This window comes from Doryrhamphus excisus, chromosome 15 (genome assembly GCF_030265055.1).
Source record: "Doryrhamphus excisus isolate RoL2022-K1 chromosome 15, RoL_Dexc_1.0, whole genome shotgun sequence".
Lineage (NCBI taxonomy): Eukaryota > Metazoa > Chordata > Actinopteri > Syngnathiformes > Syngnathidae > Doryrhamphus > Doryrhamphus excisus.
In genome coordinates, this window is record NC_080480.1 from 18,723,037 (window position 1) to 18,737,236 (window position 14,200).

Here is a 14,200-nt window from a genome sequence, read left to right on the forward strand (position 1 = left end):
GCTTGTGAAGGGTGCTGATATGAGCAGCAGGTGGCGCCGCTGACCCCCTTTCCTCCTCAGACCACAGAGACTACCTGGATGTGATCCCGCCCCCGAGTGGTGAGTTCCGTGTTTCCTCTTCCTGGCTGATGTCAGCCGCACCAAGGGCGGCAAACAGGAAGGGCATCGCATGGCGTCCCTCACTACTTCCTGTTTCCTGCCAGGAGAGACGTCGTCCCAAAGCGATGAAGATGATGGCGAAGGCGAGGGCAACTACGTCAATCAACCGAGCGTATGTGCGCCTGTGCTGTCAGTCATCCTAGGGGCGGAATCAGACATGGCGACTTTGCCTTGCAGGCCAGTGCCTGATGGGAGGAGCCGGGGAGGCTCGTGGAGCACCCGCTGATCTTCAAGGCTGGATCCAGGCTGGACCTGGCAACCCCTTCCACACCGTTTGACTCGGCCATCCAAGCCCCGCCCTGGAACTCATCAGACACGTCACACCGTCGTGGCTCCGCCCCTCTCCGTCTCCATGTCCGGTACCGCCGTGCTCTTCTTCCATCGCTCCAACTTCCATCAACTCCAAGACTGTCCCAGCAGGAGTCAGCCCCCCGGGGGCGGGCCTTCGGCTGGCCACAGTAAAAGGCCCGCCAGGATGTGTGCTTTCCTGGCACGGGTGTTCATCACACGTCTCCAAAGGCCTGGCACGCTATTGGGCAGCACAGCCAACGGCAACGCCACGGCGACCTTTTACTGTGGCCACCTGTGAAATGTTGTGTTGCAACCACGTGACCTACATAGACCTACATGCGTACTTCCTGCTTTCATGGGCGACGTAGCTCCACTTTGCCTCGGAACACAAGCAGAAGCGTTGAGGAACACGCCGCGGCGGACACACCCCAACGACGCAAACGGCGGCGACATGCAGGATGTGCAGCAGAAGAAACGCCAATAAAGGTCCGACGCCTCTTGGCCAAACCTTCATGTCCGCCGCCGCAACCACAGCTGACCTGCCAACCTGCCAACATTTTCTCCACTAATCGGCTGGCCGCCGCCTGGGGACTCCACAGGGAACGCACCTGAGCATCTGCCCTTCGTGGGGGTGCTGCTGAGAGGTGGCCCCGCCCCAAAGCGGGACTCTCACTTCACCGTCAGCGTGATGGAAGAACCGAGCAAAGCTCTGGTCCTAGCTACACAGTCCAAGGTGGAGATAAAACATTCCGATTGTTTGTATTCAGATCAATTGATGGCCGATTTGAAATGAGCTAACCAAGAATGAAATCGTGATCAAGGTGTTTCTGCTCTTTTGTCTGCTCCGAGGTCCTCCTCCTCCATTCAGCATCTGGTGCTAATCATATGCAAATTAGCCTCATTCTAGGACAGCCAATAGCTGCTTGTCTTACTGAAGCGTCGGCGACTGTGGCTCACCTCCACGTTTAGCAAGAATATTTCAGAGAAACGGGAGTTGAGCTCAACAACAAAAGTTTAGCGTTTCTTGGAGTGTTTAAATGTACTGGTTTCCATCAGTACGTGTCTATGTACTGGTTTCCATCAGTACGTGTCTATGTACTGGTTTCCATCAGTACGTGTCTATGTGCTGGTTTCCATCAGTACGTGTCTATGTACTCGTTTACTACGTCAGTGTATCCCCTACGTGTGTGTCATAATGCTAAAGCACAGCATCGGACTACAAACTTTGTCGTTTATCAAGCGTGAAGGCGTGTGAGCTTTCTCGGCCACCGTAGTGTCGGGAGGAACCAGGTCACGTGACGACCGATGTCGCATGCTGGGCGTCACTGACTTGTCGGGGCGCCGCGGTTGTCGTCAGCAGAAGCAAAAGGCTAGCCGCTAGCCTCAGAGCTAACGGTCCTCAAAGCTGAGCATGCGCACGCTAGGCGCGAGCACACGGGCTGCGGGCACGCGCACAGGTATGTTTGCGAGCACCTTTCTGCACGTGATATAGCGTACGTTCGCGTGGACGCAAACGCTGCGTGGACGCTAGCTCGTATGTTAGCTTGCTGTGCTAATAACCCATCTTCACTTCGTCATCGTCATCACTTAGCATTGCGATTGTGTGGCCGGAAATGCATTTATAAAGACGGTGTGTGTGCGCGCGCGCGTGCGTGTGTTCGGAGGAAAGGGGGGCTGCTCCAGTGATAAAGATCGTCACCAGGTTCCGGTTTCAAGATGGCACGATTAGCACCGGAAGCTTCGAGAAGCAGTGTGTGTGCGCGTGTGTGTGTATGCGCGTGCGCGCGTCTAAAAATAAGGCAAATTCTGGAAGGTTCTGGCTGTGTCATGTCTATGGCTTTATTTTGAAAAGCTGATGCTGACTGTTGTCTTGTCAGGTCTGTGAATGCAGCACGATGCCCCTCCCTCCACCTCCTCCCTCTGGCGGACCCCCGCCCGCCTCCAGCCAGGTATGCATTCCACTGGTACTGATTGCCAGGGGTTATAGGGTGTTAGGGTTTAAGGGTTTTAGGGTTTTAGGGTTTAAGGGTTTAAGGGTTTCAGGGTTAGGGTTTCAGGGTTAGGGTTTCAGGGTTAGGGTTTCAGGGTTAGGGTTTCAGGGTTAGGGTTTCAGGGTTAGGGTTTCAGGGTTAGGGTTACTGATTGATGTGAACGGTGCAGGTGAACGGGTGTGGCGCCCTGCTGTCTGACATCTGTAAAGGCGCCAGGCTGAGGAAGGTGGCGCAGGTGAACGACCGCAGCGCGCCGTTGCTGGATGACAAGAGCCGCCCCCCCCCGACGGACCACCCCTACATCCGCCTTTACCAGTACCTCCACCAGCAGCAGGGGGCGCCCTCTGACAGCGGTAAGGGAAAGTTCCTTCACGCTGTGACCGGGTGTTGCCTCGGTAACCTCATCCAGCGGGGGCAGGGGTCCAGGACGACTGATGGTCCTCGCCCGGTCCCCGTTTGTGTTTTGACAGCGTCCTTGTTCGTCCCTGCAGGCCGAGGATGCGCTCGTTCCGCCTCCACTCGTGCGACGGCGCCCCTCCCGCCCGACTATCGCCATGACAACACACAAAGCCCCTCTCCTCAGCAAAGGCGAGCCTCCTCTTCACCCCCCGGCCCCTCTGCAGGCTCCTCCCCTGACCCCCTTCCCCAAGCGCTTGTGAGTCGCCGTGGCAACGCGCCTTCCCCTCCCTCTTCTGCTTACCACACAGAAACCGCCCCCACTCCGACTCCCGGCAATCCCCCCACGCCGCCCTCGCCCGGCTACAGCAGACGGCCCCCCACCACGGGAGGAAACCCACCCTCGTCCTCGTCCCTGGCCCCGACCCCACCGGCCTACCGCCTCACCGACGTCTCGCTCAGCAACAAGAGGGCCGCCCCCTTGCCAGGAGGCCACACCCCCACCAGGGGGCCCGCCCCTCCACCGCCCCCTCCTTCCCCCAGTTCATCCCAGCTGGGAGGCCAGAGGCCGACACCCCCTCCCGGAAGAGGAACAGGTGAGGATTTTTCTTCCTCCTCCATCTTGTTTCCTCTTTTCAGTCACGTGACCCCTCATCTCCTATCAGCAAGCAGAGAGGCTCCGCCCCCTCCTCCGTGCAGAGCACCGGGTAGCCCCTCCCTCTCTTCTGACCCCCCCACAAGGGGAAAGCCTCCTCCCCCGCCTACTCGCACCCCGGCTGCTCCCCCCCCGCCCCCCCCTCCTCTCCACCATGGACACGCCTCCTTGTCATCCGTCACGTCCTCGTTGATTGGTGAGTTCTTCCTCTAAGCCGCCAGTGGCCCCACCCACACCCACCCACACCCACCCACACCCACCCACACCCACACCCACACCCACACACACCCACTGAGGCCGTTTTCCACATGTTCACTTCCACTTCCACACTTCAGTCAGTGTACTGACGGATGTATTTGTACTGTATGTATGGATGTATGTGTACTGTATGTATGGATGTATGTGTACTGTATGTATGGATGTATGTGTACTGTAGTATGTCTGGATGTATGTGTACTGTATGTATGGATGTATGTGTACTGTATGTATGGATGTATGTGTACTGTATGTATGGATGTATGTGTACTGTATGTATGGATGTATGTGTACTGTAGTATGTATGGATGTATGTGTACTGTAGTATGTATGGATGTATGTGTACTGTAGTATGTATGGATGTATGTGTACTGTAGTATGTATGGATGTATGTGTACTGTAGTATGTATGGATGTATGTGTACTGTATGTATGGATGTATGTGTACTGTATGTATGGATGTATGTGTACTGTAGTATGTATGGATGTATGTGTACTGTATGTATGGGTGTATGTGTACTGTAGTATGTATGGGTGTATGTGTACTGTAGTATGTATGGGTGTATGTGTACTGTATGTATGGGTGTATGTGTACTGTAGTATGTATGGATGTATGTGTACTGTATGTATGGATGTATGTGTACTGTATGTATGGATGTATGTGTACTGTATGTATGGGTGTATGTGTACAGTATGTACTGTATGTATGTGTACTGTATGTATGGATGTATGTGTACTGTATGTATGGGTGTATGTGTACAGTATGTACTGTATGTATGTGTACAGTATGTACTGTATGTATGTGTACAGTATGTATGGGTGTATGTGTACTGTAGTATGTATGGATGTATGTGTACTGTATGTATGGATGTATGTGTACTGTATGTATGGGTGTATGTGTACAGTATGTACTGTATGTATGTGTACAGTATGTACTGTATGTATGTGTACTGTATGTACTGTATGTATGTGTACTGTATGTACAGGTACTGTGTATATACATGTGTATATACATGTACATGTCCACCTGCCAAGAACAGGTCTTCTGTAGTCTTCTCAACACACGGTGCATTCATGGCCACTCCCAAGTGTGAGCACGAGGTGTTTATAGGGCGTGGTGTAAATCAGTGCTGCTGGGCTGCAGCATGAGATCCTACTCAGGAAGACTTGCCCAGAAGGATGGCCCATGTGAGGTGACAGCACCTGAGCTTGGATCTGGATGAGATGTGAAGGAACTCTGAAGAACCGCTGTCCTTCAACTCCTCACACAAACACAAAGTGCAGTTGAAGGTAGACAATGAAACTGCTCCTCACCATCATCTCCCCAACCATCTCTCCATGTGATGAAATCAGCTTCCTGTCCGCTCCAACGATGCAGGAAGACCAGGGAATAATATTCATAATATTCATTTTTCATGCCAGGGTGAATGTGTTGCATTTAGGTGCGCTCAGAAATCCCAGACATTCCATTGAAAATGGTGGGGGGTCTTAGTGCACTCAGTAAAGTGCACTCAGTAAGTATGTAAGTGCAGTCGTTGAGACACAGCCTCAGTCAGTGTTTGTTGTTTCCTGACAGTCATGGTGTGTGTGTGTGTGTGTGTGTGTGCGTGTGTGTGTGTGTGTGTGCGTGTGTGTGTGTGTGTGTGTGTGTGCGTGTGTGTGTGTGTGTGTGCGTGTGTGTGTGTGTGTGTGTGTGTGTGTGTGTGTGTGCGCGTGTGTGTGTGTGTGTGTGTGTGTGTGTGTGTGTCTCCCCAGAGGACTTTGAGTCCAAATATTTGTTTCACCCGCTGGACGACTTCCCTCCTCCAGACGAGTACCGCCACTTCACCAAGATCTACCCCAGCAAGGCCTACAGAGGTTCCATTCCTCTTATCCTGTCCCACCTTTTGGTGGCACGCTAACGTGTGTGTGTGTGTGTGTGTGTGTGTGTGTGTGTGTGTTGCAGCCGTGAGGGGGGCACCCCCGCTGCCCCCCGTGGGTCGGTGAAGCGACAGGACGACACGCGTGCCCGACATCATCACGTCATGGCGGCATGAGTCCTCTTTGGCATCACAAGACAAAGATGGAAGAGCTTTTATTTTGAAGGGTGTGACGTGACGGTGGTCACGTGGCTGAAGTTGTTGTGAAGTCATGTGATGATGTATCCTCCAATAAACAACCCTGCATTACCGTTGGTGAACGCGTGGGGGCGCGGGAGGATTTAAGCGGTCGTCTCGAGCCCGACTTCCTTTTCCGGAAGCCAACGACGTCACCGGAAGTTATTCTTCCCACGTGCGCAAACAGCGGTGGTAAAGAAGTGGAGCGAGCGGCGACGTTTTGGCGTTTTCCGAACAGAACCACCGTCCGTCGATCGAATAAAAACATGGCCCCCCGGAAGAAGAGGACGTTCACGGCCGACGCGAAGGCGGAGGCGGAGGAGGCCGCCCGGCGGACAAACGTCGACAGTTTGGCGGTACTCGGTGCGCAGGAGCGCGCCGTGCGACATCTGGAGGAGCTCGTGCTCGGCGCCGTGCCCGTGCAGGTAAACGACAGCACACGCGCGAGCTCGCGTCATCGGTTCGATCGGTGACGTCATCACGGCGACCTTTCCAACGTGTGCGCGATAGGAGAAAGAGGAGACGCCGAGTAGGGGTGATGATGATGATGATGATGATGATGGCGTCCAGCCCCCACCAATCAAACGAGCCGCTTGGTTCGATGAAGATGACGAGCTGGATGAAGAGTGAGTGTGTGTGTGTGTGTGTGCGCGCGTGCGTGCGGTCAAGGGTGACTGTTTTGCTTCCTCCCATTGCCGTGCACGTGCACGCTGCCAGGGTGGACATGAGGCATCGTTTCCATGGCGACCTGAGGAGAGGAGGCGAGGCCACCATGACCAAGCACAAACTGCAGCAGAGGATGAGACAACAGTGAGTACACGTGCGCATGCGTGTAACGTGCACAGACCTGTCGTGACGTGTGTGTGTGTGTGTGTGTGGCAGGTTCCAGAAGGCGATGGGCGGAGCTCCTTCATGGGCCACGTGTGACAGGAAGTTGCCAACCGGTAAAACCAATCTTGCACACTTGCTGTGTGGGTGTGCTTATGATGGTGTGTGTCTGCACAGATGGTGATGATGATGATGATGATGATGATGAGGAGGAGGAGGAGGAAGACGAGGGTGACGACCTGCTGAGGAGGACGGGAACCTTGGTGGCGTCTTCAGACACGTTGCCCGGCGGCATTGTTAGAGTACGTCCTCATGTTGTGGCCCCGCCCACCCGGGCCTGGTAGGTGTCGTCACGGCGACCAAAGGTGTTGATGCTGTCATGTGACGTGTGTCGTCAGATGAAGACGTGTCTCCACGCCAACGCCGCCCGCCCGTCGACGAGCAAGCTGACCACGGTCCAGTTCCACCCCACGGCGCAGGTGGTCCTGACGGCGGGCCTGGATTGCTCGCTGTCGCTCTTCCAGGTAGGTCGCCCCCACCACGCGGCGGATGACAGGAAGTGACGCGTCGCCGCCCTGCCTCAGGTTGACGGGAAGACCAACGCCAAGATCCAGAATGTCCACCTGGACCGCTTCCCGGTCCACAAGGCTTGTTTCAGTTGCCATGGCGACAGCGTCATCGCCACCAGCCTGAAGAACAAAATGTTTTACGTGTACGACATGATGGAGGGGCGGGTCACACCTGTGTACGCCATCAGAGGTCAGACGTCACCTGTGCGTCACCACGTTTATACCGCGGAGGAGCGCATACTTCCTGTGGCTAATGTGTGCGTGTGTGTGTGCGTGCGTGTGTTTGTGTGTCCGTGCGTGCGTGTGCGCGTGCGTGCGTGCAGGGCTCAATGAGACCCGCGTGAAGGAGTTCTCGGTGTGTCCTGACGGGGGCGCTCTGCTGCTGACAGGAAGCAGAGGATACCTGCACACGCTCACGCTCAAGGTGAGTGTCACCATGTTTGGAAGACCTTCACAATAAAAGCTCAGCCAAAGAGTGTGCGTGCGCCCAGACAAAGGAAGTGGTGAGCAGCGTGAAGATGAACGGCGACGTCAGCGGCGTGGCCTTCAGTCGTGACGGCAGCAAACTGTTTGCTAACTCAGGCGAGTGGACGCACGAGCGCGTGACCGCGATCGTCCTGTTGGTCATGTGACTTACACTGTGTGTGCGTGCACGCGTGCAGAGGACGGCGAGGTGTACGTGTGGGACGTGCGCAGTAGTCGTTGTCTCAGCAGGTTCGCGGATGAAGGCTGCGTGAAGGCCACGTCCATCGCCGCCTCGCCTGACGGACAGTACCTGGCGTGCGGGTAGGACACACCCCTTCCTTTTCTCCTCCAATGAGGACGCGGCGGCGTCACGTCTCGTGTCCTTCAGCTCGCAGGCAGGCGTGGTCAATGTCTACTCACAGGAGGCGTGTCTTAATTCGGCCAATCCCAAGCCTCTGAAGGCCATGATGAACCTGCTGACCTCAGCCACCTCGCTGACCTTTAACCCCACCTCCGAGATCCTCGCCATGGCGTCCCGAGCGGAAGATCAAGCCGTGCGGCTGGTGAGACCCCTCAGGTGAGGATGATGATGACGACGGGCGCTGATGATGAGCTGGTGTGCGTCTCAGGTCCACGTCGCCAGTCTCAGCGTCTTCTCCAACTTTCCCGTGTCCAAGAGGAAGAGCGTCCACCGAGCTTCCTGTCTCCACTTCTCGCCTCACAGCGGCTTCTTCTCATTGGCCAACAACAAAGGACACGCCCCCCTCTTCAGGTTAGACTGCCAATCACGGGCTTGTTTCTCCGCAGCGTCACTAAGTGTGCGTGTGCACGTGTGCATGTGTGTGTCCAGGCTGCTCCACTACACAAGTTTCTAAGGAAGGAAGGAAGGAAGGAAGGAAACATGATGAAAGCAAGCGCATATTTCTTTTGGATTATTTGCATTAAAGAGATTTGTGAAAATATTCTTCATTTCTAGTCTTTGAGTCTTCCAGTCCAGGTTAGCACGTGTCAGAAAAGCCCCCCCGCCCCCCCGCCCCCCAGGCGGTAAAGGGTGCAATAAGCCAGGCGGTCACAGGTGGCAGTAGAGAGCAGGCTTCCAAAATAACATTTGCCGAACGTGCCCGGTAGGTTGACGTCACAACAAGCAAACTATCTCACCTGGCGACTTTGCTGGGTTGGCGAGGCCCCGCCCACCGATGTCGTCATTAACAAACCTGCGTTTCAGGCTGAGCAGAAAGACGTGTGACGCTCAGCGCAGGTAAGAAACTTTTACTTGGACAACTTCCATTTGTGGCGGTTATCTTATAGCTCTTATCTTATAGATCTGATCTTATAGTGTTGAGCGTCTTCCTGTCCAACGTTTCAACTTAATATCGGCAAACTAGAAATATAGTGCAGAAAATATCTTTTATTCTGAAAGTCTGAACATGATCGCGGACGAGCAGCTCTGTACTTTTATTTTGAAGGGACGCTTGCCTGTTTGCCCCTCGAGGCTTCCCACCGACCCAGAAACCCAACCGGGCAGCAGAACTAGCATGTCATTTCCAATGACTTGTTAGCAAACTACCTGGCTAACTGGCACGTGTGTGATGCGGTCATGTGATCACTCCACACCAGCAGGGGGCAGCAGAGGAGGGAAAAAACCACTTCAAAGCCCGCATGCACCAGAACGTCACTACATGCTAGCATAACGTTCGCGCTGTGCTTTGGGGGGGACAACAAATGTTCCATTTGATCACGACTGGTTATTGACGTACACGTCTGGAACACACGTGCATGAAATGTCGTCTTGCTGTGGACATATACATTCTAGCATGGCTAGCATGGCTAGCTTACAGGAAGGCCCTTACGTTGTTAAGATATACATTCAACCATGGCTAGCATGGCTAGCTTAAAGGAAGGCCCTTACGTCGTTAAGATATACATTCAACCATGGCTAGCATGGCTAGCTTACAGGAAGGCCCTTACGTTGTTAAGATATACATTCTAGCATGGCTAGCATGGCTAGCTTACAGGAAGGCCCTTACGTTGTTAAGATATACATTCAACCATGGCTAGCATGGCTAGCTTAAAGGAAGGCCCTCGCGTTGTTAAGATATACATTCAACCATGGCTAGCATGGCTAGCTTAAAGGAAGGCCCCAGTGTTGTTAAGATATACATTCAACCATGGCTAGCATGGCTAGCTTAAAGGAAGGCCCTCGCGTTGTTAAGATATACATTCAAGCATGGCTAGCATGGCTAGCTTAAAGGAAGGCCCTCACGTTGTTAAGATATTAATTCAACCATGGCTAGCATGAGTAGCTAAACTTGGCCACACGGCTACCGCTAGCTAACAACAAACAGAACCGCCATCGGACGGGCATAGGTTCCACAAACAAAGCAGAAAGAGGCGGGGCCTGATGTTGGAATGTCGGCGCCCCCATCCGGAGGAAAGCGTTCAAGGACATTGTTTGATCGGCTTCACGCAGCGTAGTCGCTATGATGTGATTGACAGTTGCTCGTAGCCCCTCCCACTCGATGTCCTCAAGCCAACGGACCGGTTCTGTCGTGGAATGTTGCGAAGGCGTGACACGCCACTACCTGCTGAAGCGGCTCCGCCCCCATGCGCACCTGTCCCAATCAGAGACAGCCAGACGGGTCACGTGACGGCGTCGGCAAGCGGTCAGGAATGTTCCTCTGACTCTGCGCTGTGTGGCAGGACACAAGATGGCGGAGGCGTCGGAGCTGTTCAGCGAGCAGGAGCTGACCTGCTCCATCTGTTTGGACCTCTTCACCGATCCCGTCTCCACGCCGTGCGGACACAACTTCTGTCAGGTACCGCACCCGTGCGGCGGCGCCTGCTGCGGCGGGCCAGGCTAAGCGTCCTGTGTCGTTCCAGGCGTGCATCGGCGGCTACTGGGCATCCAGCACGGTGTGCACGTGTCCCTTGTGCAAGCACCAGTATGACGAGCGGCCGCAGCTCAGCATCAACAAAGTCTTTGCCGTCATCACCGAGAACTACAAGATGGCTCGCTACGGCGCCACCGGTGTCTCCGCGCCAGCTGGGAATGGGTCGCCGGCCGTCGGGACCAACCCCTTCCTGACGGCGTCCGGCGAGGAGGTGGTGTGGTGTGACGTGTGCACCGGAATCAAACAGCCGGCCGTCAGCTCCTGCCTCACATGCACGGCCGCCTACTGCGTGGAGCATGTGCGGCCGCATCACACGACGCCCTTCTACGCCAAACACACCCTCATGGACCCCCACGACGCCCTCAGGGGCCGCACCTGCGCTGTACACCGCCGCCTGCTGGAGGTGAGAGGAACCGCAACGCCCGTGGTGACCCTGCCTTGTCCTACGTCACCCTACACCGCTTCATGGTGCACCATCGTACTTCATGCTACACCGTACTTCATGCTACACCGTACTTCATGGTGCACCACCGTACTTCATGGTGCACCACCGTACTTCATGCTACACCGTACTTCATGCTACACCGTACTTCATGGTGCACCACCGTACTTCATGCTACACCGTACTTCATGGTGCACCACCGTACTTCATGGTGCACCACCGTACTTCATGCACCACCGTACTTCATGGTGCACCGTACTTCATGGTGCACCACCGTACTTCATGCTACACCGTACTTCATGCTACACCGTACTTCATGGTGCACCACCGTACTTCATGGTGCACCACCGTACTTCATGGTGCACCACCGTACTTCATGGTGCACCACTGTACTTCATGCTACACCGTACTTCATGCTACACCGTACTTCATGGTGCACCACCGTACTTCATGCTACACCGTACTTCATGGTGCACCACCGTACTTCATGGTGCACCACCGTACTTCATGGTGCACCACCGTACTTCATGGTGCACCGTACTTCATGGTGCACCGTACTTCATGGTGCACCACCGTACTTCATGGTGCACCACCGTACTTCATGCTACACCGTACTTCATGGTGCACCACCGTACTTCATGGTGCACCACTGTACTTCATGCTACACCGTACTTCATGGTGCACCACCGTACTTCATGCTACACCGTACTTCATGCTACACCGTACTTCATGGTGCACACCACCGTACTTCATGGTGCACCACCGTACTTCATGCTACACCGTACTTCATGCTACACCGTACTTCATGCTACACCGTACTTCATGCTACACCGTACTTCATAGTGCACACCACCGTACTTTATGGTGCGCACCACCGTACTTCATGCTACACCACCATTACTTCATAGGTGGTATGTAGTAGTACCTGCTGGCTGGAGAAGTAAATTGTACGTCTGTGGTGCATTCACTGAGCAGGTGTACTGTCGGACATGTCAGCGCTGCATCTGCGCCATCTGCGTGCTGGAGGAACATCGAACACACAAGACTGTGTCCGTCCAAACGGAGAGACTCAGCAAGCAGGTAGAGGACGCCATCTTGTCTGCTGCATGCACTTCCTGTTTCCTGTCCCGACCGTGTGTTTGTGTAGAAACATGTGGCGAGGACGGAGCAGGACATCTTGGATCGGATCAAGGAGAAAGAGATCCTGGCATCGGACGTGAAGAGGAAACTGGAGGGGGCGAAGGTGAGACGCTCCAGAGTTGGCTCCTCCCACTCTGATGTCATTAACGGCCAACGCGTCCCGTCACCTCAGAACTACGCCGACAGAGAGCGAGGGGAAGTGGAAGTCCTGCTGGATGAGGTTGCCGCATCTCTGGACCGGATCCGCTCGCAGGTGGTGGGCGGGATCCGACAGCGGCAAGACGCCGTGATGTCGAGGGGGGAGGGGTTGGTCAACCACCTGGAGGCGGAGCTCGGCCGGCTGACGGACAGGAGGGCCTCGCTGGAGGCCCAGGCCACCAGTCAGGACCACATCGGCTTCCTGCAGGTGAGGGTGCTGCGTTAGCTGCGTTAGCTGCGTTAGCTGCGTTAGCTGCGTTAGCTGCGTTAGCTGCGTTAGCTGCGTTAGCTGCGTTAGCTGCGTTAGCTGCGTTAGCTGCGTTAGCTGCGTTAGCTGCGTTAGCTGCGTTAGCTGCGTTAGCTGCGTTAGCGGAACAGGGATGAAGTGGTGTTGCGGTCCAGAGCTTCCAGGAGGCGGCGGCTCCACTGGGGAATGATCAGCCGGTCAACGTGGACGACGACTTCGCCCTCCACTTCCACCTGGACGACGTGAAGGCCGCTCTGGCCGAGGTCAAGGACAAGATGGACGACATCGGGATGGGAGGCGTCTACTCCAGAGGCTCCTGTGAGTTAGTCTTCTTTGGCCTGTGTAGCTCCGCCCACTCACAGGCATCCGTGCTGCCTCGCAGTCTCGGCCAGCGACATGACGCCTGCGGAGAGCGTGGCCAGTCTGAGAGGAAGTGGCCCCAGTTTCAGGAGGAGCCAGTGGGCCCTGAGAGGTGGGTGTGGTCGCCACCGGCCGCTGCACCTTTATTGTGAAATGACTGGCTTGTGCTTCCTGTTCCCCTGCAGACACGAAGAAGGCGAAGGGCGTCTCAGGTGCGTCAGTCATCGAGTGGTCTTTTTCTCCTTTGCTTTGAGGGCGTGTCTTTGATGTGGGGGCGTGTCTTTGCTCTTGCAGGACACAAGAAGGCTCGCGTGTACTCAGGTGAGGCCTTGATCACGCGGCTCGCTGCGGCTTGGTCACGCTAGCCGCCTCACGCTAGCCGCCTCACGGCGCTCTTGTCACTGGCAGAGGACGTTACCTTGAACCCGGTGACGGCGTACCCCTTCCTCATCCTGTCTGGTGACAGGAAGCAGGTGAAGCGTGGCGAGAAGTTGCAGTTCTACCGCAACAGTCCTCATCGCTTCGACGTGTGGTCCTGCGTGCTCGCCAAGGAGGGCTTCAGCTCGGGGCGCCACTACTGGGAGGTGAGAGGTCATCGGGGCGCCGTGTGGCGGGTGTGCTGAGCGTGAGCGTGTGCGTGTGCAGGTGCTGGTGGGCGAGAACAAGGACTGGAAGGTGGGCGTGGTCGGCGAGTCGGCGCAGAAGAAAGGGTTGTTCGACATGAGCCCCTCCAACCGCTACTACGCCATCTGGTGGAGCGGCAGCCAACTGCGAGCACTCACCACGCCCCCGCTCACTAAGGTCCCGCCTCCTCCTGCGGCCCACCCACTCCGACACGGAAGGTTCTCATTCGCTGTTGTGGTCATCAGGTGAAGGCTCCACCCAAGCTGCGTCAGGTGGGCGTGTTCCTGGACGTGGAGGCCGGGCAGGTGTCCTTCTTCAACGTCAAGTCGGGCTCGGAGCTCTTCACCTTCCACGCTGCCTCCGAGTTCACCGAGCAGATGTTCCCCCTGCTGGGCACCGGGGACAGGGAGGTACCCCTCGTCGTCATGACCTAGGAGGGGGGTGGGGCTTTCTTCTTTTGTCGGAGGAATAAACCATTAAACGTTTCATTGGAATGCCTGTTACCATGGCAACGCGTTCAAGTTCATATTTTATTCAACATAAATCATATTGCAGTCAATGTGTACATATACACAACATTTAAACCCCACCCTC

The 14,200-nt window shown here is 55.4% G+C and overlaps 3 protein-coding genes across 3 annotated transcripts; all 3 read left to right on the forward strand.

The window, feature by feature from the left end:
• The first annotated feature begins 1,750 nt into the window (after nt 1-1,750).
• On the forward strand, nt 1,751-5,914 carry LOC131103715 (WAS/WASL-interacting protein family member 2-like). Its single transcript, XM_058050200.1, has 7 exons — nt 1,751-1,907; nt 2,328-2,399; nt 2,611-2,794; nt 2,933-3,433; nt 3,503-3,688; nt 5,502-5,603; nt 5,692-5,914. Exons 2-7 carry the CDS (start codon nt 2,346-2,348, stop codon nt 5,730-5,732), a joined length of 1,068 nt encoding a protein of 355 aa, XP_057906183.1. The 5' UTR covers nt 1,751-1,907; nt 2,328-2,345; the 3' UTR covers nt 5,733-5,914.
• Nucleotides 5,915-5,946: 32 nt separating this feature from the next.
• Nucleotides 5,947-8,666, forward strand: utp18 (UTP18 small subunit processome component). Its single transcript, XM_058050199.1, has 13 exons — nt 5,947-6,267; nt 6,353-6,468; nt 6,560-6,652; nt 6,725-6,786; nt 6,848-6,972; nt 7,069-7,194; nt 7,255-7,429; nt 7,563-7,663; nt 7,731-7,821; nt 7,902-8,025; nt 8,093-8,267; nt 8,334-8,476; nt 8,555-8,666. The coding sequence occupies exons 1-13, from the start codon at nt 6,109-6,111 to the stop codon at nt 8,577-8,579; spliced, it is 1,515 nt and encodes a 504-aa protein (XP_057906182.1). The 5' UTR covers nt 5,947-6,108; the 3' UTR covers nt 8,580-8,666.
• A 194-nt stretch (nt 8,667-8,860) lies between these two features.
• LOC131102715 (zinc finger protein RFP-like) lies at nt 8,861-14,109 on the forward strand. The gene is made up of 13 exons (XM_058048202.1): nt 8,861-8,962; nt 10,405-10,520; nt 10,585-10,998; nt 12,013-12,117; nt 12,185-12,280; nt 12,350-12,583; nt 12,778-12,940; nt 13,005-13,094; nt 13,168-13,194; nt 13,277-13,303; nt 13,391-13,566; nt 13,628-13,783; nt 13,852-14,109. Exons 2-13 carry the CDS (start codon nt 10,413-10,415, stop codon nt 14,038-14,040), a joined length of 1,785 nt encoding a protein of 594 aa, XP_057904185.1. The 5' UTR covers nt 8,861-8,962; nt 10,405-10,412; the 3' UTR covers nt 14,041-14,109.
• The last annotated feature ends 91 nt before the right edge of the window (nt 14,110-14,200 follow it).